This window comes from Phycodurus eques, chromosome 7 (assembly GCF_024500275.1).
Source record: "Phycodurus eques isolate BA_2022a chromosome 7, UOR_Pequ_1.1, whole genome shotgun sequence".
Classification (NCBI taxonomy): domain Eukaryota; kingdom Metazoa; phylum Chordata; class Actinopteri; order Syngnathiformes; family Syngnathidae; genus Phycodurus; species Phycodurus eques.
In genome coordinates this window covers 31,206,496-31,231,676 of record NC_084531.1, presented here as the reverse complement: position 1 = coordinate 31,231,676, position 25,181 = coordinate 31,206,496, and the positions used below count along the sequence as shown (strand labels likewise).

Below are 25,181 nucleotides of genomic sequence, written 5' to 3'. Positions count from 1 at the left end.
TGAACAATAATGTTGAGATATTGCATTTTTCTGTGACCAAACCCTTCTTCGACAGTAACTTAAACAAACTATTATCCTTGTCTTCTGATTTCAAAACTAGTTATCCCTCAATTTTTCGTATAATGGTAATATGATTTGATGATGAAACATGTATATGGTTTGACTGTTCTAACCGCCCTGAGGGAAATCGTAAGTGCAATGCGGCCCGAGACAAAAATGCTGCTCGACACTGTTCATTGGGTGTTATGAATCCCACTCGGGTTCTAGGCATTGCTTCTTTGCAGCAGCCAATCATATTGCAGTGGGATGCAGAATAACAGTTAACTCCTCTCTGAGCTCATCAGCACGGCACTGAGTCGTGCCTGAGTAGCATCTGCACCATTTGCACCATCAACATTGTCCCAGATTAACGCACTACTAGTCACTTTAATCTGCATACATTTCTTGAAGTCTCGGAGCCCTTTGCACAATGGTCATTGCACTGGACTATTGTTCTATTAAGTCATTAAAACTGCTCTCATTGCTAGAGAACTCTGCATCTTCTTGCACAATTGTCAAAAAAAAAAACATTGTAGCGGCATTACCAGATTACTAGCAACCTTTTATTGCTCAGTGACCGTTTTTCTCAATGTCTTCATGTCTCCAAAGAATTCTCTGTCGAGTGAGTGTCTGCTGTCGTACTTGAGCGGCTCAAACTACCGGATACAAATTCCTTGTATGTTTTTCAGAATCAGAATCATCTTTATTTGCCAAGTGTGTCCAAAACACACAAGGAATTTGTCTCCGGTCGTTGGAGCCGCTCTAGTACAACAGACAGTCAATTTACAGAACACTTTGGGGACATAAAGACATTGACAAAAAAACAATTGTGCAAAAAGATGCAGAGTCCTCGAGCACTTCGAGCAGTTCGAATGACTAATATTGCAGAAGTCCGGTGCAATGACCATTGTGCAAAGGGCGCCGAGACTTCAAGGAGTGGATGCGGTTTAAAGTGACGAGTAGTTGGCGAAATAAAGATGATTCTGATTCTGATATTAGTTGTTATATTGTCTGGTCCACACGCTGCTTCTGCAGTTTGTGTTCAATGCGTTGCTCAACATGGACGCTAATTAGAATTAAGATAGCAAGGTGTTTCATCAGGCAGTTTGGCTGCTTTAAATACAGAAGGTATAATTCTCTTTGTCTTCTATTTAGTTTTGGAGTAAACTCCAACGGCGAGTGGCATGAAACAGCTCGGAGCGTCTTTCTTTTTTGAAAATTATTCACCATCTGCCAAACTGCCGCTTATTGGGCAGTGAGGGGAACCGAGTTGACCGGCACGCCTTCAGCACTCCTGGAAGGATTCTCGTGGGATCCTCCGGAGCGCCGCCGTGACGGCTTCTTGACGCGGGCCGCGTGCTTTGGCTGTCAGATCTCTTTCGTGACACCAGACCACATTGGAAATTTTTGCCAGGCAGTGTGACAGCTTATTTTTAATCGTGTGAAGTCAAATGTGAACTTAAGGATTTTTTTGACAAAAGGGACATTTATCCCAAGAGGAAAAACATTTCATGTTATCTGAAAAGTAAAAAAAAAAAAAAAAATGCTGGAAAAATGTTTCAAAGCTTGTTTGTTCAGGTGAAATAAAAGAGAAAAATAAACTTGTTTGGAATAATTTATTTGACTTTTGCTTTTTCTATGAGCGAAAGGAGAAAAAAGAAGAAAAAAAAAAAAACAAATTGGGGAAAAAAATGCAGCCCTACTTGAAAATGTCTGCTCAAAGGGATCTTCCAAATGTTTGCGAGCGTAGGCCGTCACGCGCTCATGTCGCCCATCTTGTCGGGCCGCAGCGCGGGGCCTTGCGTCTTGGCGTCTCTCAGCACGGCGAGCGCGGCGCCCGAGAAGGTCTTGAGCACGCCGAGCGTCTCCCGCTGCAACGTCAGCGACTGCTTGACAAACTCCTGCTGGCTCTCCACCAGCGCCCGCAGCGACTGCGCCAGCGCCTCCAACGAGCGCGACACCGACGCCAGCAGCTGCCGACTGGCGCGCTGCTGCCGCACGCTGTGACACGCCAGCTGCGCCAAGCCGGCCGGCGCCGGACGGCCGGCGGTGCCGGACGGGAGCGGGTCGGGCCGCGCGGCGCCGGCATCGGGCCGCGCGGCGCCGGCGTCCGGTCCCGGCGAGCGCTCGGCGCGCGGGCGCCGGTCGGACGAGCGCGAGGAGGCCGCCGGCCGGGAGGAGTCGTCGTCGGCGGGAGGAAGAAGCGAGGGGGAGGACGAGGAAGAGACGGCGGGGAAGGCGGCGCTCGAGTGCGGCGGCGGCGAAGCGGGGGACGAGTCGGCGTCGCCCTCTTTTGAGGCGGTGCTGACGGCGTTGCGGTTGTGTCGGGAGTACGTGTGGACCAGCTTGGGCGGAGCGAAGGACGACTGGACGGAGAAGGTGGAGTTGTCGTCACAGTCCATGGAAGGTTCTGGAAAAGAAGGCGACACTGAGGTGACGGCTGTGGCCCGAATATGAAATCACCCCCCACCCGATTCACAGACCGTATTTTCATGACCATAAGGCGCACTTAAAAGTCTTAGATTTTCTCCAAAATGGACGGGGCACCTTATAATGCGGCGCGCCTTATGTGTGGACCGAGTTCCAAAACGCGTAAATGTTTTTGTGTGACGTCGATGAGCGCTCCGCTTGACTGACTGGGAGCATTTCCTGCCGACACGCTGCTTATATAGGGAAGGCGGATGTGGCTGAGGACATCATGCGGACGTTAAAGGGGAAGGGTGCACGTGACGCTAAAGGCACGCCCCCAGTAGGTACATAGTTCCAGTATGTGCATCGGTTCGGCTAAGGACCCCGAAAATGGCACCTACGAAGAGACACGCTTACGAAGCACAGTTTGAACTGCAAGCTATCAGTTACGCGGAGGAACATGGGAATCGAGCAGCCGCGAGAGAATTCAAGATCAACGAATCCACGGTTCGCAAGTGGAGGAAGCGGGAAAACGAGCTTCGCCAAGTCAAGGAGACGAAGCAGAGATTCCGCGGAAACAAGGCGAGGTGGCCCGAGTTGGAAGAGCAACTCGAGCAACGGATTAATGAGCAAAGAACAGCCGGGAGAAGCGTCTCCGCAGTCACCATTCGACTGAGGGCAATAACGCTTGCAGAAGAAATGAAAATCGAACATGTTCAAGGAGGGCCGTCTTGGTGCTTTCGTTTTATCAAACGGCGCCATCTATCCATCCGGGCAAGGACTACCGTGGCGCGGCAACTTCCGGTGCATTACAAGGAAAAGCTGGCCATCTTCCATTCCTACTGCAGTTAAAAAGATTGCCGACAAACACAACCAACCACATCACCGACGTGGACGAGGCGCCGCTCACTTTCGACATCCACACTGTAGAGAAGAAGGGGACCACCACGGTAGCGATACGCAGAACGGGGCACGAGAAGTCGGCTTTTACTGTTGTGCTTGGTTGCCATGGTAATGGACAGAAACTGCCACCAATGGAGATTTTTAAGAGGAAGATGCTGCCTAAAGAAAAGTTTCCGGCCGAAGTCATCGTTAAGGCCAATCAAAAGGGCCGGATGGACGAGGAGAACATGAGAAAGTGGCTGAGCGAGGTGTACGTAAAGAGACCGGATGTTTTTTTCCACACGTCACCGTCCCTGTTCATCTGTGACTCCGTGCGCGCCCCTCTCACAGCCGCCGTGACAGACCGAGTGCAACTAACGCCGGGCGAGTTCCGCCACTATATGTGAATGGATTGTGGAAGCTTGGGCTAACGTGTCTGCTTTCACTGTTGTCGGAGCTTTCGCGAAAGCCGGCATCGTTGCGGAAAAGCCCCCCGGCAACGAGACTGACTCAGACAATGACGAGAGGGAACCCGGCATGTTTGATGGAGAACTTGCCCAGCTGTTCATTTCGGACACAGAACATGAGGACTTTGATGGATTTGTGGATGAGGATTGATCAAAAAATAACGCGAGTACATTGTCAAAGGCTTCAATAAAGTACAACCGAACTCACTTTTGCTCCCGCTGCCTTTTTAAAAACATACGCTAGCATGCATGCTAACGTATGTTTTAAGCTAGCGAATGTTTTACCATGCCTGTGCCCAATAATACGGTGCGCCTTATGGTCATGAAAATACGGTATTTTCCATTTCAACTGAAACTTTCGCTTCTAGAAAAAGCAACCAAATAAATAAATAAAAAAAAGAAATTATTTCAAACAAAGCGTGCCAATCGGATGTCATTGTGAGGCTGCATCTACTGACGCACGCAACAGTAAACTGAATTTCTGTATGTACATTTGCGTACTTGGAGCTGGAAATCAAACTTCTTATTCCCTGATTTTCCATTTTGAGTGCTTCCCCTCACCCTTTTGCTTCTGGAAAAAGCAAACGACCATTATATTATTCAACGAGTTTTCTTTTTTAACTTGCAAGTTAGTTCCACAAATAACAGTAATAAAAGCTTTTTCTCTTTGCAGATGTGAAAGGACAAACATCCCTTTTGTCAAAAAACTTCACAGCTGCAAAGGGCGCCGTCGAACGCCTCGGGTGGCTTGCGCTTTTTTCTCACGTCGACTCGTTCGGGCGGCCTCGGCAAAATATCGGCGGCACGGAAGGACCAAAAACTCTTACCGGCGTCGTCGTCCGATGAGCGGAAGGCGTCTCCTGCAAGAGCAAAGAGAAAAATGCAGACGCTCCATCAGGGACACGCTCGTCATACCCCAAACGCGCGGCGCGGAGCGGCGCTTACCGCTCAGCTCCTTGTCGGGCGACGACAGCGGAGAGAAGTCCAGGGAAAGTCCTCCGGGAAGGGACAGCGAGCCGTTGTTGGCGTCCAGGTACGAGTAGCAGCGGCTGGCGTCGTCGCTTCCCGGAGCGCACGACTTGGAGTCCTCGTCTTCGCCGTCCACGTCGCTGACAACGTCTGCGGGAAGAGCGGGCGGCGTTTTGAGGGCGGGACGCCGACGGACGGCGCGCTTGCCGTCGTTTCCCGACGCATTCCGCCCGGCGCCGTTAACGTCGCCTACGACTCGGCCAGCACGTCATTTGATCGCAACCGCGTGACCGTCAATGAAGACATTGACGTGCTGCAGCTTTGTACGAAGACCCAAGTTGTATTTGCAAACTGACTAAGAATACGAAGTTTGTCTGCAACAAGCAGTGGCTGACAAAACAGATCATTTCTTTGAAATGATTTGAAGATGCGCCAAAAATAGCAAAACAACAGGCACGCGTGTGTTTCCACGTTTCCCCCATTTGTCACTTTTCATCAATGTTGTACTTCAATGAACTTATCGATGAAATTAAGACCAAACTTCAGCAGCAAACCAAATACGCCGTCGGTCTGCCGTCAACTGGAATTCAAAAAGGAATATTTTGACTTAATGTCAAGTATATATTTGTAAAATAATAGCCATTAACGAACTACGCAAGACGTTACACACGACCGTGAGCCGACACCCGCGAGCCATGTTTGTTTTGAAGTACGGGTTGCGATGAACGGCGGCTCGCCCGCGGCAGGCGCGAGCCGCCAGATGGCACGCCTCCCGTTGTCAAAATGCTTCTCGGCGAATATCTTCATTTTATCGCAAGTTAGAAGCAAGATCGGAGGGGCAAAGGTGTAAAATAAGGTTCATATAGCCGAACCTTTCGCCCCGGGGCTCGGTACCCAATTGACTTCATATTCTTCAATGAATGCCTTCAGCTAAAAGTTAAAAATAGCATTTTTAACATTTATTTTTGATCACGTCAAATGGTTTATGTGTGCAGGTTTTAACTTGACTTCCTTTTATTTTGAAGGGTACGCACCCTTTGTCACGAAAAATAACTTGACACGTCGCAGTAAAATGGAAAGTCAAACGAGACGCAAGAAAAAGAGGAATGGATAGAACCAAACGCTCTGTAAAACGTTGATTCCTTTCCCTCCCCACCGATGAGGCGCGAGGGTTAGGTTAGGTTGGCCCAATTCATTGTCATGTCAAGTTGCTCGTTTAACCTTTGGTGAAGTTTTAGCTTGTAATGTGACTGCTTCTACTTTCTTTCCAGCACGGTAAAGTCATTTATATTTGATTTTTGTGTGTGTCAGCAGCTCTTACATCGATTTGAAGACTAAAACAAACGCTAAAAAGCAATCAGTGCAGGAGTGCGAGCCAGCGTTGACCTCGTTAGCGGCTTCAATGTTGGCGTCGGACGCTACACATCGTGAAAGCCCCCTGTGCACAATATCATCTTATTCCAAGTGTTGCGCTGTGGCGACCGGTCATTCATTTAAACAAAATTAAGGTAAGACCTTTGTTGGCCGCCGCCGGCGTTGGTCACAAGCGAGTGTCCGTGCGCGTTCTTTGTTGGTTTTCGCCGCTTTCTACTTCGGGGTTGGCTGACCGTGTCATGTTTAAATTTGAACGATTCGGTTCCAACGGGTTCTCCACTCTCGACGCCCAACCCTCGATGCGCGCACAATGCCCAAGCTGCGAAAGAGCGGCGAGGCCGACTTTTTCGGCCACAATGTCGACGACGACGGCCGTTTTTGAGGAAACGTTCAAACGTATGCACTCGCACCAACGTGAATAGACGACCTTTTGCGTCAGACTCGTCTTCCGTACGTTCGAGTGCGTACGATCATTTTGACGCCGTCCTACTCTTTGGAGACTCGGCCGTGACCCTTCGAGGAGAAACGTTCCTGCGGGTTCCTGAGCGTTTCAAGTTCAAGTTCGGGATCGGGGTCTCACCTCCTGTGGGACTCATCAGCAGGATCCCGTGGACCATCTTCTCCACAGAGTCCAGAGACTTCCTCTTTCTCCTCCCCGCCGAGCCGTTGGGAGCTCGCAGGAGAGCCAGTCGGCGCTTCCCGTCACATTTGAGGTCCGCCCACTTCTTCATGATCTGACGTACCTGGGACACAAAACGGGTGTGGAGGTCATCAATGGCCACGTAGCGAGTTGAAGTTATGGAATATTGCTCGATTTTCGGGCAGGCGACAAATTCCTAAATGGTGACGGGAACATATCTTTAATTAAAGTAGAGCGAGACATGACAAGACAGATGGACACAAAGTAGGACTCTTTCTTCAGCTTGACGGCACCGCCGAGGGTAATTTTCAGTGACAAAATCAAGTGTTGCCCTTTCTCGCTGGCCACCTTTTCACTTTCACTTTCAGGCAGACGGCCAATCAAGCTCGGCCGCGGAAATGACATCCCGGGTGTACGACGACATCATCCCGGACGCGCCCTTCACCTCTCTGCGGTTCTCTCCCAGGCCGTTGATCTGATCCGTGATCTCGGCCCACTTTTGTTTCTTGGCTTCTGCCGACACGCCGTGATTAAATTTCCCTGAAGGGCGACAAAAGGACAACGGGCGGTCATTTGTCGATGATGTTTACGCGGGAACGTGTTCGCATGCTGGTTGAATTGGACAAATATGCTAGATATCATTCTCCTAATAATATTTGCTCTTTCACTTTGTAACGATGAATCGATTAGTCGTTGCACATCTTCAAAGTCAGAATGAATGCCGATCGTTGCTGGGTGTGTGCGGACTCACTGAGGAGGATGTATCTGTTCCTCCTGACCTCCTGCAGCAGCATCTTGATCTCCGAGAAGGAGAATCTGGGCCTGGAGCCGAGCCCCCTGGCTCCGCCCACCTTGAAGTCCTCGTCCTCGTCCTGCCAGGAGCTCGCCATGGCTCGCCCGCTCGTCTCCGCCCCGTAACCCGCCGCCGCTCCTCCTCCGACGTGCGCCGGCCCGCCCGATTCGCTTTTCGGCGGATCTTCCCGGTCCGAGGCGACTGCGGCACAAAAAGCGCGCCGACCTTAACAGCTCTGCCCAATCAAGCGCTCGTGGTCGGCACATACGGCTGCATTTCCGTAAGTTTCAATATTATCCAAAACTCTATTCAAAAAGCCAAACACATACAGTATACCTCCCATTTTACTAGTGAGGTTCACCTACTTACCGATTACCGGGTAAAAAATTAAAAAAAAATGGAATATGCGGGGGATCGGGTAAAAAAAAAAAAAAAAAAAGACAAAAAAGACATGCGGTATATTAGTATCAGTATTAATAGTAACATATGAAGTTTTTAACAATAGAAATTTATATACTCATAAGAAAATGCATGTTTGTAGTGAAAAATTAAAAGATAAAATTTTTGTCTGTGTGTGGGGGGGGGGGGGGATGTTACGTGGATAGAAGAGTTTATAGGCTAATCAATTCTAAAAAGATTTGATAGTGACAGCCCGAACAATTAATCACTAATTATTTCTTAACGTATCACTAAAAATTTAAATGCCCTAATTAGCATAAATGAAAAAAATGTCAAAAAGTCATTTTTTGAAAGGGAAAGTCTCCAATTTTTTTTATTAATGGGAAAATAATGCTGAGGTGTTTTGGTGTTGGTGTTACGTATCGAGGTTCGAGTGTCTTTTGTCCATTTGTGTGTTGCGCATTCACAGGGCAATACAAAATGAGCCCAAACATCAGAGTAGACGTTCGCTCGCTTCACGGCGCCGCTCACTTCAGTTTGCTCGGTTGCGTGCGGTTTCCGTCCGTACGACGCGAATCGCACGCAAAGCGCCCCCCCGCTGGCCAGGAGGTAAACCGATCCAGAGGATTTGCTGAATTGAGGGGGGAAATATTGCAGTTTGCAAAGCATCCATGAACCGATATTTTTAGCCACCTCTCGTCAAAAATAACATTCAAATTAGTGATGCTAGGAGACGTGCCGAGTCTTCGAGGCGTGTGAGGAGTAACGGAGGGGGCGTGTCCACAAAGCGCTTATCGAGGCTTGCTTCATTTAGGGGCGGACCCGGAAGCGACGACGTCCGAAGTCTCGCCGCCCGGGTGTACCACGTGACCGATTCGGGAAGCGCTTCAGGGTTTGCCGCGAGGTTCGACAGCAATGTAAAGCCCTCATGCAGGCTCCATTCAAAATGTGTGTGTGTTTTTTATATAGAGTTGCAGTCAGCTCAGTTCGGATGAAGACTGTGCACTCTGTATAGGCTAATAGAGTTTGGCGAGCGTTGACGGCAGTTTGGACATAGCTCGGACAGCAGAGATAGCGTTCGTCGCTCCTCGGAATCCTTGGAAATTGGCTTCTGGCCGCTAATAGCCCGGCGGTTGCTGCGCTCAACTCTCAACCTGGGGTACGGTGGTCGCCTGAGTTCGAACCCCAAGCAAGACCGCACGGCATAGGGAAATATCATTGGGGCTTATCAATTACCGTTGTTTATCAAAAACCGCATTTCCACCGTTTCTTATTTTATTCATGGGGAAATGTATTTATTGTGTTCGCAGAAAGCAATGTAAAATAAAACCTCGCCGGGAGAGGAGAAATTACTGTACCCCAATTTGAAAATCTTGCTCTTGAACGAATCACTTAACACCAAAACGATGATAAAGTGTTATTTCTAAATAAGCACTTTCAAAATCCTCTGCCCTCTTAAGCCCATGCCCTTTTCCAAAAGTGACAGAAAAACATGATACAACCTGCCATACCAGTCAGTGATGATGAACATTTTAAGCACACAGAATACATTAAAAATATATATATATTACACTTTATGTTGGTAAATGACTTGGTCTAACATTGTTTTGTAGTACATCGTCATTCACAAGAGCAAAAAGACGCAAAGACGCTAAAATGCAACGCAGCACATACTGTATGTGGTCAAGATCCAGCTGCCTGTGATTATGAACATGGCCAGCAGGTGGTTTCGTGTGGAATGAAGCATCCAGAAATGAAGCATGACGCCAACCAATGGCTGAAGTCTTACAATGCGTCATGAAGCTTCATCTCGCCATCATTAATTAAAATTCATTAAAATATATATATATATATATATATATATCTCACACAAAGTTTGCTCTGATCGTGCGGGGCTGAGGGCAGTAGGTTTTCTTCTCAGGGTCCAAAATCCCTGGCAGTGAGGCTGCATTGTATGCAATGTATTACATTCAGAGACAAATTTAAGTCATGAATTATGCTTTATTTTTCCCCTCGCGGGTGTGTTATTCTTTTAACTCATTATTGTTAGTGAATTAGCAACGACCGGTCACGTGCTCCGCCTCGACCAATCATCAGCGGCCTTGCCGAGCTTTTGTCGGCTAGCGGCCGCAAACTGCCGAACATCAAGAAGCTTTCTTTTCCCCCCACGCCGACATTGCCATGGAGACGCCAATATTTAACGGCATGAACGTCGAAGCGTCACGGCGGAGACGAGTCTGACCCACCGTGCAGCCATGCGCGCGCCCTCTCGGGGACGAGGACGACCGCGTTGCTAGCTGTATGCGAACGTGCTAGCCGCCGAGTCATTGTGTCGTCTGAGTGTGTGTCAACATGTAGCAAGTGTGAGTACGTAAAGGAAAGTACGAAGACGAATGGAAATGAAATGTTTTACCGACAAAATGGCGACGTCGTCGGCCCTCCTCCTTGCTCCGCTGCGATCTGGAAAATTTGCCTTGGGGCGGAAAAACGCGACTACGCATGCGCAGCATTTGCTGCGCGCATGCGCAAACGCGACAAAGGCAGCAAGCGGGCGCAATCGCTCGGCGCAGTCCAACATTCATCGTGCGCAAAATGTGGCCCGCAGTCCACTTCCGGCCTAGTCCAGCGTCGTCGCGAGGCCGTCACGCAGCTCGTGTACGTTGAATCGGATTTGCTAGATTATGCGAATGCGGTCAAATCCAAGGCACTGACTTTGTTTTGGGACTTTTACGCATTTGACACTTTCTTCGACAATTCCTTCTGGCTTTTGGTCTTGATGAACTTTACTGTCGCGTCTGCATGTTTTACAATGATATTGTCATGAAATTTGCTCTAGCATGGCATATTACCGGAATAATAATAATGCATTCGACTTCTATAGCGCTTTTCTAGGCACTCAAAGCTTCTTTACAATTGCATGCTCTATTCATTGACTCCACAGTCACACCTGTTGGTGGTAAGCTACTCGTGTAGCCACAGCTGCCCTGCGGGGGGCAGTCTGACGGAAGAGCGGCTGCCATTCTGCGCCTACGACCCGGCCCCTCAGACCAAACATCCAGCTGCATTCATTCATTCATTCATTTTTTTAATTATTGAAATTGGCAGGGTTGCGAACAACATTCTCGAACAATTTTAGAATGTTACTAAAATGGGGTTCTACAATAAAACATGTTTATTTAAAATGATATTTATAAAATTTTAGAACAAAAGTCGTTTTAATACAGAAATACATTTTGACGAACAAAATACTTTTTGGGAGGTTATACAGTGAACCCCTGAAAATCTGCAAATAATGTACATTCATTATAATGGCCATGAAAAAAAAACCAAAAACTAAGGATGTGTTCATGCTAGAAACAACGGACAATTGTTCACATCAGCTGTACTTTATTTGGACAGTATAGTATTTGTCACTTGTCAATCATACACAATACATGGATACTACTGATCATTTGATACATGCATACTATTGATCAATTTGTATACTGTTTGTTACACAATCACAAAAAGAAGACGTGCACCCAAAAGAGTTGTGATTTGAATTTGGGGTTTTGATTTGGAAACTTTGGGGAACTGGAATGAGACGAATAGTTTGAAGTTGGAATTGTTTGAATCGGTCAAGAAATGTCGGTGGAGGGAATAATGTCGAATATGAGAATTATGCGGGGGGGAAATCTGAAATTTTCGGAAAGGTCAAATTTCGGCGGTCAAGACGAACCGGATGAGCGGAACATTTTGAAATTCAAACGGGAACAATGTGAAAGCGTTTTGTCGAATGTCCCATCGGTTTGGGTGAAAAACGTGGAATTGCGGGAAATGTTGGCAATTAGAAAATGAATGCATTCACTCACGTTCATTTTTGGAATATGTTGAAGCTGGAACAATTTGAATCTGTTGAGAAATGTGGAAGTAGTTTCGTGTCGAAAAAAGGGGGGCGAATCATCATCATAAATAATAGGGGTAAGATACGGTTGATGTTCTTTATTCATGCGGCATCTGCGAAATGTGCCTTTTAAGAACTCGCAGACTCGTCGTCGAACTGTTACGGCCTGTCGGAAAGCGACCGAATACGTCTCGCGTGCGAAACGGCTCGCACGCAGATGTTCCAAGTCAAATCGGACGTATAAACGCGCATTACGCCACTCGTGAACCTTGGAGCCGACGAGGCAGACGCACGCTAGCGGACGTCGACCGAAGGCCGACGAGAGCGAGAGGGCGCTGGAGCGTTTCCGGGACCTGCGGGCGGCGCCCCCGTTCGCCCCCGGTCTACCTGTCGTAAACCTCCGCCGCCTCTTCGTCCTCGTCGTCTTTTGCGCCGATCAGCCGCTGACGGGCGAAGTCTTCAAAGATGATGTCGTCGTCGCTGCGGGGCAGAAAAGTCAAAGAAAAAGTCCAAAGGTTAGCGACGGCATAAAACCGCACCTTCCTAGCGCCTGAGACCGTTCATGCGGCTTCAACCGATTCCCTGCCAACTATGCGCCGGCGAGCAAGCTTTCGTTTCTTGCGGGCAAACGGGCGACACGACGAATGGTCTGGAGGCGACGCGCTCTTTACCAACACGGTGCCCGTTTACACGAGGCCGGCGGCATTTCTGGGAAGCGTGTGAACAATGGAAACAATGAGCCGATATTCCCTTCTCAGGAAGCTCACTGAGTAAACGGGTTTTCATCAAGCCAGGTCAGCCCACCTGACTCTATTATAATAATTATAATAATAATAATAATAACGCTTTCAACGGCTCTGCTTTTCGAGGCAATCAAAGACGCTTTACAATTTCACGCATTAGTCAAGTCACTCCTCAGTCAAACCAGTTGGTGGTAAGCTACTTGCGTAGCTACAACCGCCCAGCAGGGGGCAGTCTGACTGAAGCGTGGCTGCCATTCTGCGCCTACGGCCCCCCCGACCGGGGACACGACGACGACGACGACGCGCTCGGCCGGCGAGACGAACCGGGGACTTTCCGGTTGCGGCGTGTACACTTTTTTTCTCCAACATTTTTATGCAGTTTTGCTAACTTTTAAGGACAACAATTTGCATGCAATCATTTATAAATGTCGGCACTCACATTCGCACCGACGGGCAATTTAGAGTCTCCAATGAATGCATGTTTTTGGGATGGGGGAGGAAAGCGCAGTGCCCGGAGAAAAGCCACGCAGGCGAGGCCGGGGATCGAACCCCGGTCCTCAGAACTGGGAGGCAGACGCTCTAGCCGGTCGTTCACCGTGGCGCCCCTTTGAAAAGATCCTATTTTTAAACAGAACGACATTACGCTTACGTGATCAACGTGTCTTTTCGAGCACCTTATTACCTTAAATTGAGCAACATTAAATATAACAATAGCGCAAAATGAGACCATCAAATACGGCTCGCCCGGAGGTGCCAGAGGAGCCAAATGTTGTACTCGAGTAAGACTACTGTTACTTTCCAATCATATGACTCGAGTAAAAGTCAAAAGTAGTCAGCGTAACAAAGTACTCAAGTCCTGATAAGTAACGAGTGAGTCACTTCTGATTTATTTTTTTAAATCTGAGTATGAATGTCAAATGAAAGGAAAATAACTCCAATTCAGATATTGCTGAACAACACCACTTCAAGTAAAACATAATGAAATCTGTATCAAATAAAACCACTGCCTTGGGCGCGCGCATCCTGGAGACGGGCACGACCACAAAAACAGAAGAGGAGAAATAAAAAATAAAAAAGTTGTAGTACCTACAAATAATTGACGCCTTGAAAATATCTGAATTGATTTTTCCCTCTGCTAATAAGCATTTTTCATGACCCCCCCCCCCCCCCCCCCCAAAAAAAGGTGAATGCGCGTGTGGCAAAGGGCAAACACGCGAAGCTCCACTCTACACAACGTCGCGTCGATCACGTCACGTCAGACGCGTTCAGGTCCACGCATCCGCGTGGGAGATGCACCAACACGCACGCACGCACGCACGCAGTGTTTACTTAGCGTCAAACTGGATCAGGTTGGCGTCGCTCTGCGCTTCCTCAGCAGCTGCAACACAAAACAGATCGGACACGAGCGTCCGTGAGCGGGACGCGCTAACGCGGCTCAAGCTAAAGGCAGCGCTTACGTTCCCGGCCGCGGAGCGACTCTTCCGAAGGCTTGGGGTGCATCAGCGTGAAGGGAAGTTCCAGCGACACGTCACTAGGAAACAAATCGACGACTCATACGGTGAACAAACTCGCCTGTTCCGAGATTTTGGGGGGAAAACCTGCATTGGCGCCACCGTGCGCGGATTTCATCCGACGTCCTGTTTCGTCGACTGAAAAGTCAAAGGGAAGTTTGCTCACAGCCCTCGCGAGGTTGCAGTCTACGTCGCCGTTACAATTTCACCTGCTTACAATTTCCCGGCCTCCAAACGGCAAAAGCGCAATTCGACGACTTCGGGCCAACCAAACCGTTTTCTCACGGGCGCTTTTCTGGCCGCGCAGATGCTCGCCTCCGTTGAAGTCTGTCATTCACGTTTACGGGTCATTTTTTATTTTCATTTGATTAACGGTAAAGATAAAGACACTTGGAAAAGAAAACAATTGTAATTTAGCCATTTTCGGATGCCGCAATGGCTTTTCTGAGCAAACGTCTTCCGAGCTGAAAAAGCCTCGTCGGCATTCCTCGTCAAGGCAATCGTGATCGACGGAGCCGATGAAATTGAATTCCTTTTATAATACTGACACGCGTCGCCCTTCAAACTCTGCGGATACTAGTGCGTAAAGGATCCCGACGACTCATTCGAGCCGTTACGCTATTGTCTCGATACGATCGGAATAACGGTAAAAACATGCAATAGTTTTCCCAAATCAATACATTCCTTCATCTCAGAAATAAATAACAGCATTCTGCTACTGTGTGAATGCAAAATGGCTGCCTCTTCACAGATCCCTCTGGTGTATTGCAACAACATCACGTGACATTTGTAAAAGAAGCTAGCAACAACAAAAAGGACACGGACATGCAAATTCAGTAGCTCCGCAAACGTCTCTCGCCTCCTCCTCAGGTGCTTTCGGGCATCGAGCGCCGATTACGACGACGCGCGGATTTTGGCTACTGCGGGCACACGTCGTCGTCGCGAGACGCTTTAACCGCGACCTACGAGTGAACGGGAGGGGCCGTAGGCGCAGAAGGGCAGCCGGGCGACCCGGGTCGCTTCCCGCCGCCGGCTGCGACCGAGGGGTGCGTTCGATTGTCTTTGAGCGCCTACGGAAGCTCCGTAGAAGTCGAATGCGTTATTATGATTGGCGGCAGGTCGCGGTCAATAGGTGTATTGGCATCACGTGATCGTGTCGTAGGTCAAGGGTCGAAGCTTACCTGGGGGCCAAGTCTCCCAGGAGCCTGCGGACGACAAACAAAATGATCAGCACACATCGGCGAGTGGCCGCGTAATCCCGAAGACAAAAAAAAAAAAAAAACAACAACAACGTGACCGACCCGCCTCGAGACACCAGCAGCTTGACTTTCACTTTGTACGACACCACGATGCCCGACATCTCCTTGTCGGCGCCCTCGCGCAACCTGAACACAACGACGACATCCGTCGTCACCGTCGGCGCGACCGTCGACGTCGGCGTCGTCCTGGCGACTCACTGCGTGCTGGAGGCCAAGTTTGTGTCTTCGTGCTTCAACTTCCCGTCGAGCGCCAGGCCTCGCTTCTCTCGATTGTTGGACAGAAACGGCGTCAGCGTGAAAACTTTGCAGAACGTCGAACCGGAAGCGACGACGTCACTGAGGAGACAAACGAGTCGTCGTCAAGACGCTCTTCCGGCTCCGCCGTCTCCGAACTGCGGCCCGATCTCCTTCTTGAGTGAAATGGCGCATTGAGAAACATTTGGGCAAAGCAATTCCTAATCTACGACTGTACTTTCTTTCTACACTGTGTGGCGAGCAGCAGAAAAGAGCGAGTGGCGCCTCAACTCCCTGCTTTGTTTTTCGCATAGTTACAACTACAATTGTAAAAACTTTGCATTCAAAATGGCTGTTTCTTAAGAAATACAAATACAGTATATACAGTGGGTGCAGAAGGTTTTCAGGCCCCCTTAAATTTTTCACTCTTTGTTATATTGCAGCCATTTGTTAGGATCATTGAAGTCATTTCCCCCTCATGAATGTACACACAGCAGCCCATATTGACAGAAAAAAAACATAATTGTTGAAATTGTTTTGCTGATTTATTAAAGAAAAACTGAAATATCACACAGCCATAAGTATTCAGACCCTTTGCTGTGCCACTCATAGATTGAACTCTGGTGCTGTCCATTCCTTCTGATCATCCTTGAGATGGTTCTCCACCTTCATTGGACTCCAGCTGTGTTTGCTTATACTGATTGGACTTGATGAGGAAAGCCACACCCCTGTCTATATAAGACCTTACAGCTCACAGTGCATGTCAGAGGGATTGAGGATCAGGATGTCAAAGGAACTGCCTGAAGAGCTCAGAGACAGAATTGTGGCAAGGCACAGAGCTGGCCAAGGTTACAAAGGAGGCCACTGTGTTCCTAAGAACACCTAAGAACACAGTGGCCTCCGTAATCCTTAAACGGAAGACGTTTGGGACGACCAGAACCCTTCCTAGAGCCGGCCGTCCGGCCAAACGGAGCGATCGGGGGAGAAGAGCCTCGGTGAGAGAGGTCAAGAAAAACCCAAAGATCACTGCGGCCGAACTCCGGAGATGCGGTCGGGAGATGGGAGAAAGTTCTAGAAAGTCAGCCATCGCCGCAGCCCACCGCCCGTCGGGGCTCTATGGCAGAGTGGCCCGACGGAAGCCTCTCGTCGGTGCGAGACGCATGAAAGCCCGCATGGGGTTTGCTCAAAAACACCGGAAGGACTCCAAGATGGTGAGAAATAAGATTCTCTGGTCTGATGAGACCAAGACAAAACTTTTTGGCCATAATTTTAAGCGGCACGTGTGGAGAAAACCGGGCACCGCTCATCAGCTGTCCGATACGGTCCCAACAGTGAAGCACGGCGGTGGCAGCATCACGCCGTGGGGGTGTTTTTCAGCCGCAGGGACAGGGAGACCGGTTGCAATCGAAGGAAAGATGAACGCGGCCAAGTACGGGGATATCCTGGACGAAAACCTGCTCCAGAGCGCTCAGAACCTCAGACTGGGCCGAAGGTTCACCTTCAAAAAAGACAACGACCCTAAGCGCGCAGCTGCAATACCGAAGGAGTGGCTTCAGAACAACTCCGCGACTGTTTTTGAATGACCCACCCAGAGCCCTGATTTAAACCCAATCGAGGATCTCTGGAGAGACCTGCAAATGTCTGCCCACCAACGTTCACCGTCCAACCTGACAGAACTGGAGAGGATCTGCGAGGAGGAACGGCAGAGGATCCCCAAATCCAGATGTTGCATCAATCCCAAAAAGACTCATGGGTGGGTGCGTCGACTAAATACCGAGCAAAGGGTCTGAATACTTCTGGCTGTGTGATAGTTCGGTTTGTCTTTTTTCATAAATCTGCAAAAAATGTCAACAATTCAAACTTGTTGCGAAGCGAGTCGAGCCGCTGCCACGGCACAGCGCCGCAGTCCGCTGCGTATACTTGAGGCACGTCACAATCCCGAGTGGCCCGAGGGCGCCTCGGCGGACGAGCTTCCCCTCGACGACAAATAGTCGCGCTATTCTGTTTCTTTGTCTTTACGGGCGCTCGAAGTGGGACGATGACAAGTTTTGTCCCCCGTGGGAGGGCGGGGCTCGGGGTCGACTCACTCGGACTCTTGGCTGGCCACCGGACACTTGTACTGCGCCGTGTTGAACAGGCAGATGTCGGCGTATTGTCGCACTGCGGAAGACGGCGCAACGGGTTAGCGAGGCCGAAGAAGAAGCGGCGCCCTCGCCGCGGCCTCGTACCTGACACCTTCATCTTCTTCACCGTCTTGTTGGTGTCGTTGGTGACGTGAACGTTGACGCTGATGGGCTCGCCGTGGTAGTAAATCTGAAAGAGGCGACAGGCGCGCCAACGTCTTTCCTTCTGGGCGGGCACGCACGCCGGCCTCGGGAGCTCACCTGCTTGTCCAGAGACGCCTCCAGGTGCAGAGGTTTGTCCGACATCAGGAAGTGTCTGGTGGTCTCGGCGGTGGGCTGAGGCCCGGGTTTCTCGGGAGCGAACCGAATCTTCCGGATCGCCAGACGAACGGAGTTCCTGCGCCGCGGATGACTTTCAATTAGACAGAAAGCTTATTGATCGCGGGCTTCGGGAACCGTTTGGGCTACTAATGCGCTTGTATTCCTAATGCGTGTTGCGGAAGCCTTTTACCTTTTGTGGATCTTTTCTTCGGCGTTGTCCGCACAAAACACTTTGACTTCAAAGTCCACGCCGCAGGCCTGAAGACATCATTTGGACTTTTTAGGAGCCGCCGGGAAAGGATGAAAACCTTCCGAACGGTCCCGACTACGGGACACCTTCTCGTTTCCTTGGAAGCGGGCCAAGGAAACGAGTATTCGAGCGAGACCGTTGCGCTCGAAAGCCTCGGCCGCCGCCACAAACGAGAGACTTCTGCAAAACGACGGCATCTCGGCAGTCGGCAGGAAACATACCAGCGCCGAAGGTTCGGACGTCTTGTGTTCGGACCGATGAACAGCGAAAATTAGCATTATTATTATTATTTGTTTTTTTTAGCCCAAACAATTCTCGAATAAGCGAGTCCATACCGCGATTACGCGTGCAGCAATCCGCTGCATATTTGGGATTCACAATTTGCCAATTCACCTCACCATCCATCCATTTTGTGCCGCGCTTCTCCTGACGCGGGTCGCGGGCGTGCCGGAGCCCGTCCCGGCTATCATCGGGCAGGAGGCGGGGTACGCCCTCGACCGTTTTTTTTTTTTTTAGATGTGGGAGGAAACCAAAGTACCCGCAGAAAAGCCACGCAGGCACGGGCAGAACATGCAAACGCCACGCAGGCGGGGCCGGTTTTGAACCCGCAACCGTGAGGCGGGTGTGCTCACCAGTCGCCCGCCGCGCCGACTATATTATATACGCGCACACACGATTTGTAGCATAAGCTGCGTTAGCAGCGGCCACCTTTCCGGTGTCCTCGGGACCCGGCTGCAGCGTGACGGAACACGGCAGGTTCAGCGGGATCTGGAAAGACAAGAAACACGCAAATAAGACACGCAACGGGCCTCATTCACAAACACACATTTGCACCGAAATCGCACGTGCGAACATCGGACACGCGAATCTGTGATTCATCAAGATCGTCTTGCTCGAATACGTCCGTGCGGATCGTCAGCCGTCCGGGTCATTGTAATCGGCAAATGGGTTGAACGAAGCCAACTCGATTCTTCCTGTCGGTGAAGACGTTTCGCCTCGAATTCAAAAGGCTTCTCCAAATCCTGACACCCGAACTCTGCAACGTCGTTGCAGTGCAGCGAGGAGCGCGATGACCTTTACGTCGGCGGGAATAAGCAGCCGGCGGGCTGCTCCGTCGGGATCGGCCGCATCGCGAGAAGAAAAGACGTTCCTTTCAGGAGAGCGACGCAGACGTCCAGGACGGAAGGTTCCAAAGAGGTCTGAGACGAACAAAGTTTGAGGCATCGCCCGTGCCCTGGCCGCTGTTTTGCCCAACTGAGAAAAATCAACGCTGCCTACATTTGAAGTCAATATTTGAGCTTTGATTCAACCAAAATGATTCATTGATTGTATCCTGAAAGTTCTTATTTCACGTAAACCGTGTTTGAATCTCGGAACCGACGTTAGCGGTGTTAGCCAAAACGTAAGTGCTTACCGACTTAGTTTTGTTTGGAAGTGCAGCAGCGAGGTTCAGCGCTCGTACGAGCCGCACACGAGGCACGCGCGCTTTCCGTCGCTATTTAACAACCCTTTGTGGCGTCTTCCTGGTTTATCGGAGACAAATAGCGGTCGGTCGGCTAGCGTCTGCTTGGCCTCCGAGAGCCCAATATTAAGATGCACCTTTCAAGGCATGAATGACCTTAAACTAAGCGCAACGTTAGCAAAGTGCAAAATGGGTTCATCGCTACTTCCGTCCAAGCCCGCAAGGTGCACGTAAATCAAATTCAAGTCAAGGAAAAACTTTCAGTTCGCTCCCAAGCTGAAAATAAACCAAAACCATTTCCATCGCAAACTAAAATCAATCGACAATTTGAATGCAAAAATCAATTCATGAAACGAGTGACAGCTTTTTTATTTTTTTCCCAAAAGTACTTTTTTCAGCGTCGCCACACCGAGCAGCAGCGGCGGCGGCGACGCACCCACAGAACATAAAGAGAGGGAAATGTGCAACTGAAGAAGGCTTTTGGACTCAAAGGTCAAAGGTCTTCAACAACAAACGAGAAGATTCCACTTCATTCGACCTGACTCGAATGTATTGGTGCGCTGCCAACGAACGCACGACCTCCGACCTCCGACCTCCTCACACCGCACAAATAACGTTCGGCAAACATCTCGAAACATTGGGAAAATTCGGAAAAAGCCTAACGACGACAATTGCAAATGTGGCCGGAATGTCCGCAAGACGCGTGAACGGGACCCTTCTCGTCGCGTCATTTGACACGAAAGATGTCACTTGAACAATAACGGTAAAGACGCTTCTAAAATGTCATCTGTGCCGCCTTGCTGTTAAATGTCTCCCGTGCTGAAAGAGCCACGCTCAATGTCCTGTTTTCAAAGTTCTCGATGATTTCCAATGTTAGGCGAACATTGGATTGACGGAGCAAACCACCCAAGTACACTTCTTCTCGTCACGCCAAAGACAAAAGCGCGTCACGGTAAAGACACAAAAAGCTTCATAAAGACGGTGCGAGGCGCACAAATGACGTGTTGCCCTACGGCTACGAGTGCAGAAAGGATCCCGACTGCTCAATCGAGCCGTTACAATCAGAATCAGAATCAGAATCCTCTTTATTTGCCAAGTATGTCCAAAACACAGAAGGAATTTGTCTCCGGTAGTTGGAGCCGCTCGAGTACAACAGACGGTCAATTTACAGAACACTTTGGGGACATCAAGACATTGACAAAAAACAATTGTATAAAAAGATGCAGAGTCCTCTAGCACTTAGAGCAGTTCGAACGACTCATATTGCAATAGTCCGGTGCAATGACCATTGTGCAAAGGGCGCTGAGACTTCAAGGAGTGTATGCGGTTCAAAGTGACAAGTAGTGCGATCATCTGGGACAATGTTGGTTGTGCAAATGTTACAGATACTCCTCAATCAGTGTGCAAATGGAGCAGATGCTACTCTGGCATGAGTGGCCAGTATATGCAAATAGTGCAGCATGGCGAGACAACTACAGTGAGTGCACGAGTCATAAATAATTGGCCCCACAGAAATGTGACAAGGTTAGACAGATGACATTTTAGAAGCGTCTTTACCGTTATTGTTCAAATGTTACAAGGGTAATAACGGTAAAGACATGCAATAGTTTCCGCACTGGCACAAATTCATACGCATTCATTCATTCGTATTTTGGAAATCATTGACTTGGCTGTCTGTCGTGGGAATGCAAAATGGCTGCCTCGTCGCCTCGTCGCGTGGCATTAATGGTAGCGACAGCCGGAGTGGGATTTGTGAAAGGAAGCCAAAACAAACACTTTTTGGACACTGAGATGCGAGAGGAGAAAAAGATCCGGCACGTCCCAAAACGTCATCGGAAAACAACAAAGTTCGGCCTGAAAACTTTGAAAAACGTGACTTTGGAATCCCGTTTTCCCCTTGATGACCTGATAACAACCGCTAGCATTGATTTCCTTTCTAAAGGAAATCGAGTGGGCCATTCTCGATCGAACGATGTAGAAACGAGCCGCACGGCGTGAGAAGCGCGTACCTGGAAGGTGAACGGGTAGGCGTGTTCTCCCAGCTTCTTCGTCAGACGTTCCTGCAAACGAGTCAAGTGGTTCTTTTCCTCGCCAAGAGGAGGGAACACCTGCGCGTGGGCCACGAACAGATCTTTACGGAACGTCAAGCCCAGCACGTCCAAATCTTCCCGTCCGTATCGGAACGCGCAGTTGAGCGTCACGAACGCTGCAAAAACGAGGTTCACGTTTGGAAATCGGCCGTCGCTTCGAACATTCCCGACGTCCGGTTGCCACGCCCACCTTTTCTCTCCTTCAAGTACTCCGGATCAATCAGGACGACGCCATCTGATGGGGGAAAAGCATCAAAGCGGATGCGGCTTCGCGGCACGAGCCGCAAAAGTCGCATTGTTCAAAGCTGCCCTCACCCACGGGCTCCGCTCGGTCCGCGCGGTCCGCGAAGTCTCTCTTGCCCAGATAGACGGCGAGCTGAAGGGATCACAGCGTTCACCGCCGGCAGAGCGGTCGGCCGATCGAGTGTGAGAAAGTAAGTGAACCCCCCCCCCGCGACTCACCTTCCCATTGGGACTTGCTTTTTTAAATACTCTGAAAATTAAACAAACATTGACGATTAGGACTGAAATTATACAAGGGAAAAGCTTTCGACTGATCTGTAAAGAATGAAAAAGAGATTTTTCAAAAGCTTGACCAAAACAGCATTTTTTTTCTTTTCTTCCCCCACTGAAATGAACAGAAATGCCACAAATTCCCAATAGAGGAAAAACTTGCAGAAACGGCAACACTTAAGTAGAATCAAATGATTTTGTCAGACCTTTTGCTTCAATTCCATGGTCTTTACGCTGCTCCTTGTGATGCGCGTGCCTTGGCCACCAGGGGGCAGTAGAATAGCGACACACAGGCGGGCAACGGAGATTCCTCGTTCCTCGCTCGAGCTCGTTCTTATTTGTCTTATTTGTGTCCAATTATAAACGAAGAGTTTTGCAACCCGGAGCGGAAGCGCGTCACAAAACGCGACCGCGTCGCTCATCGTTACCGACGTGCATCTACGCTACTATTTATCCTGCTTATCGGAAAATAGACATGCATATATTTGACGAAACATATATTGAAGGTCCCGTGGCATCACATTTTTACAATTATTGTGGATCATCTTTGATGTCCTTTTATCGGGTTTACAAGCCTATTTTGGGTTGCAAATACCCAGGATGTCCTTTTTCAAACTATTGCAGTTGGTCTTTTTACGAGTGCCAGTTGAGGTGGCGGGATTTCTCATTCATATGCGACATGTAAATGAGCTTTATTCTGATTGGATTGCTCATCTTCCCCAACGTAAACATGGAAAACAGCTTGGCGCCGATTGGCCGTCGGCGATGGCGACATCCGGGTGGTCGGGCCAAGCGCTCATCACGACCGGTGGCCGGCGGACGGCGTCGCAGCGTTGGATTGTTGGCCCACGACTCGCAGGTCAGACGAGGCGACGCGTCACGCGGGTTCGGTCAAAACCAGAAGAGGACATTTTGAATCGATTCCCAGATGATCGCGCAACTCGTCACTTTCAACCGCATCCGCTCCTTGAAGTCTCGCCGCCCTTTGCGCAACGCTCACTGCACCGGACTATTGCGAGATTAGTCATTCGAACTGCTCGAAGTGCGAGAGGACTCTGCATCTTTTGCACAATTGTCAAAAAAAACAAAAATAAAAATGTACCGGCATTACCAGATAACGAGCAACCCTTTATTGCTCAGTGACTGTTTTTTTCTTCTTGTCAATGTCTTTCTGCCCCCAAAGTTTTTCTCTGTGTCACTTGACCGTCTGTTGTCGTACTCGAGCGGCTCCGACGACCGGAGCCAAATTCCTGGTGTGTTTTTTGGACATACTTGGCAAATAAAGAGGATTCCGATTCGGATTCTGTACGCTCGCGGTGTTCATCTGTCGTACCTATTTTGCCAACAGTGACCTCGGTTAGATTGAGGATTATAAATATACTGTCGTTAAGTACTGCTGTAAAACACGACATGCGCTTTTTACTGTACATTGGGTTTTTGCGCAGCTGGCGCCGGCCCCGAACCCCAAGGCGTGTGTGAAAGTCGCCGAGTCCACCCCAACGCGGCACCATTTAGCAATTTCTCACCAAAGAAATTGCGGCCATTTATTCCTGAACCCGTCCGAGTGGGCAGCTACTTGAATAATCACTTCAAATTCCCCGTCACAAACACACCCCGATCGGATGGTTTTGCAAACCTTAAGCCTTTATTGTCTTTTGCATTCCACGGACAAAGCTGATGATGAAAACGTGAAACTTAAAGCGGGTCACGCACTCATTTTCACCGATGTCACGCACGGAACGGTGGAAAAAATGGCCGCCGACAGCTAGAGTTTTGTAATAGTTATGAAGTCTTCAAGAAACGTCACGTGGTCGGCGGTGCGGCGGCACCCGAGCGCCCTCCGTTGACCTCTCGCAAGTCAAAGCAAGGCGTCGGCCCAACGGCTGCTCGTATCTCGAGGCGCCTCTGTTCTTCGGACTTTTTTTCCACTTGTGGTCTTCTCTCCATTTCTTTCCAGAACATTTTCACTCCTTCCAATCATCAGCCACTTCCTGTTTCTGCTGTGACGTCACAGGCTAGCTCCTCCTCTTCCTCCCTCAGGCCTACGACTACTTTCGACGACTACCGTCGCGCCGATGACTTTTACGCTCCAGAGATCGTGGGTGGTTCTGACTGTGTTGTCACGGTAACCGGCTTCTACGCTGCCATGTCTCTCACACGCGTACGAAACATTTGACAGGATGTCAACACCCGCACGGACAAAATATTCAAGCTGGAATTGTTCTACTTCCTGTCATTACACTATCGAGTTCACGAGGGGGAAAAAAAACAAGCTCGGAGGATTTCCACCCAATCAGATGTCACATAATGTGACAGACACGCACGCACGCACAAAAAGCTACCTGGTTCCTTTATCTGCCATCCTGACGCCAGCAAGCGGACACACCGATGGAGATGAAGATGAGGAGGAGGAAGAGGAGGAGGATCCCGTCGCCGTGGAAACCGAGGGGAGGAAGTGTTCTCTGTGGTCACATGATGAGAGGAGAGGCCACTCAAAGCCCCCCCCGCCCCTTCATCACAGGGAGCATTTAAAGGGCAAAGTGAAGTCATCCAAAATGTTTTTTACATTCAAACCATCGTCCACAAAACAGCGCAACTGAACAACAACGAACGCAAAGAAATCAGCTGCTTTTATTGAGCGCTTTGCAAAATTGCGTGACGGTCATCGCGTGCCCACAGACGAAATCCGCGGAGTAACGAGCACATAGTTATTGGATTATTTATGAATATTTTCAAGCTCTGTGCGGAATACCAATAATACTGCATACGCACGTCAGGTGCAGCTCTTCCATGTCCACTCGGGGTCACCGTTCTCACGTC

At 49.4% G+C, this 25,181-nt stretch overlaps 2 protein-coding genes across 3 annotated transcripts; both read right to left on the bottom strand.

Annotated features, from left to right (window-relative positions):
• Window positions 1–1,724: 1,724 nt before the first annotated feature.
• On the bottom strand, window positions 1,725–10,458 carry LOC133405436 (uncharacterized). Of its 2 annotated transcripts, XM_061682361.1 has the most exons (7): window positions 10,386–10,458; window positions 7,532–7,774; window positions 7,226–7,320; window positions 6,721–6,883; window positions 4,743–4,916; window positions 4,625–4,657; window positions 1,725–2,449 (listed from the first exon to the last, which is right to left on the bottom strand). In XM_061682361.1, the coding sequence occupies exons 2-7, from the start codon at window positions 7,668–7,670 to the stop codon at window positions 1,794–1,796; spliced, it is 1,260 nt and encodes a 419-aa protein (XP_061538345.1). In that variant the 5' UTR covers window positions 7,671–7,774; window positions 10,386–10,458; the 3' UTR covers window positions 1,725–1,793. The 2 variants fall into 2 exon arrangements, with proteins under 2 accessions (XP_061538345.1, XP_061538347.1); XM_061682363.1 differs by lacking the exons at window positions 7,226–7,320; window positions 7,532–7,774; window positions 10,386–10,458 and adding an exon at window positions 7,129–7,219.
• An 897-nt stretch (window positions 10,459–11,355) lies between these two features.
• Window positions 11,356–24,761, bottom strand: arrb1 (arrestin, beta 1). The gene is made up of 16 exons (XM_061681705.1): window positions 24,704–24,761; window positions 22,311–22,341; window positions 22,164–22,224; window positions 22,039–22,083; window positions 21,768–21,964; window positions 19,005–19,064; window positions 18,237–18,304; window positions 17,987–18,122; window positions 17,831–17,915; window positions 17,690–17,762; window positions 15,567–15,704; window positions 15,411–15,494; window positions 15,291–15,314; window positions 14,056–14,129; window positions 13,928–13,976; window positions 11,356–12,335 (listed from the first exon to the last, which is right to left on the bottom strand). The coding sequence occupies exons 1-16, from the start codon at window positions 24,721–24,723 to the stop codon at window positions 12,239–12,241; spliced, it is 1,242 nt and encodes a 413-aa protein (XP_061537689.1). The 5' UTR covers window positions 24,724–24,761; the 3' UTR covers window positions 11,356–12,238.
• Between the last annotated feature and the right edge of the window lie 420 nt (window positions 24,762–25,181).

Coding starts and splice junctions, on each gene's coding strand:
- LOC133405436 (XM_061682361.1), bottom strand. CDS start 7,670: ATGGCGAGCTCCTGGCAGGACGAGGACGAGGACTTCAAGGTGGGCGGA. Junction 4,917..6,720: donor GCTGATGAGTCCCACAGGAG/GTGAGACCCCGA, acceptor CTCTTCCCGCAG/ACGTTGTCAGCGACGTGGAC. Junction 4,658..4,742: donor GCCCGACAAGGAGCTGAGCG/GTAAGCGCCGCT, acceptor TTGCTCTTGCAG/GAGACGCCTTCCGCTCATCG.
- arrb1 (XM_061681705.1), bottom strand. CDS start 24,723: ATGGCAGATAAAGGAACCAG. Junction 17,916..17,986: donor AGGCGTCTCTGGACAAGCAG/GTGAGCTCCCGA, acceptor CGCCTCTTTCAG/ATTTACTACCACGGCGAGCC. Junction 17,763..17,830: donor GAAGAAGATGAAGGTGTCAG/GTACGAGGCCGC, acceptor CGTCTTCCGCAG/TGCGACAATACGCCGACATC.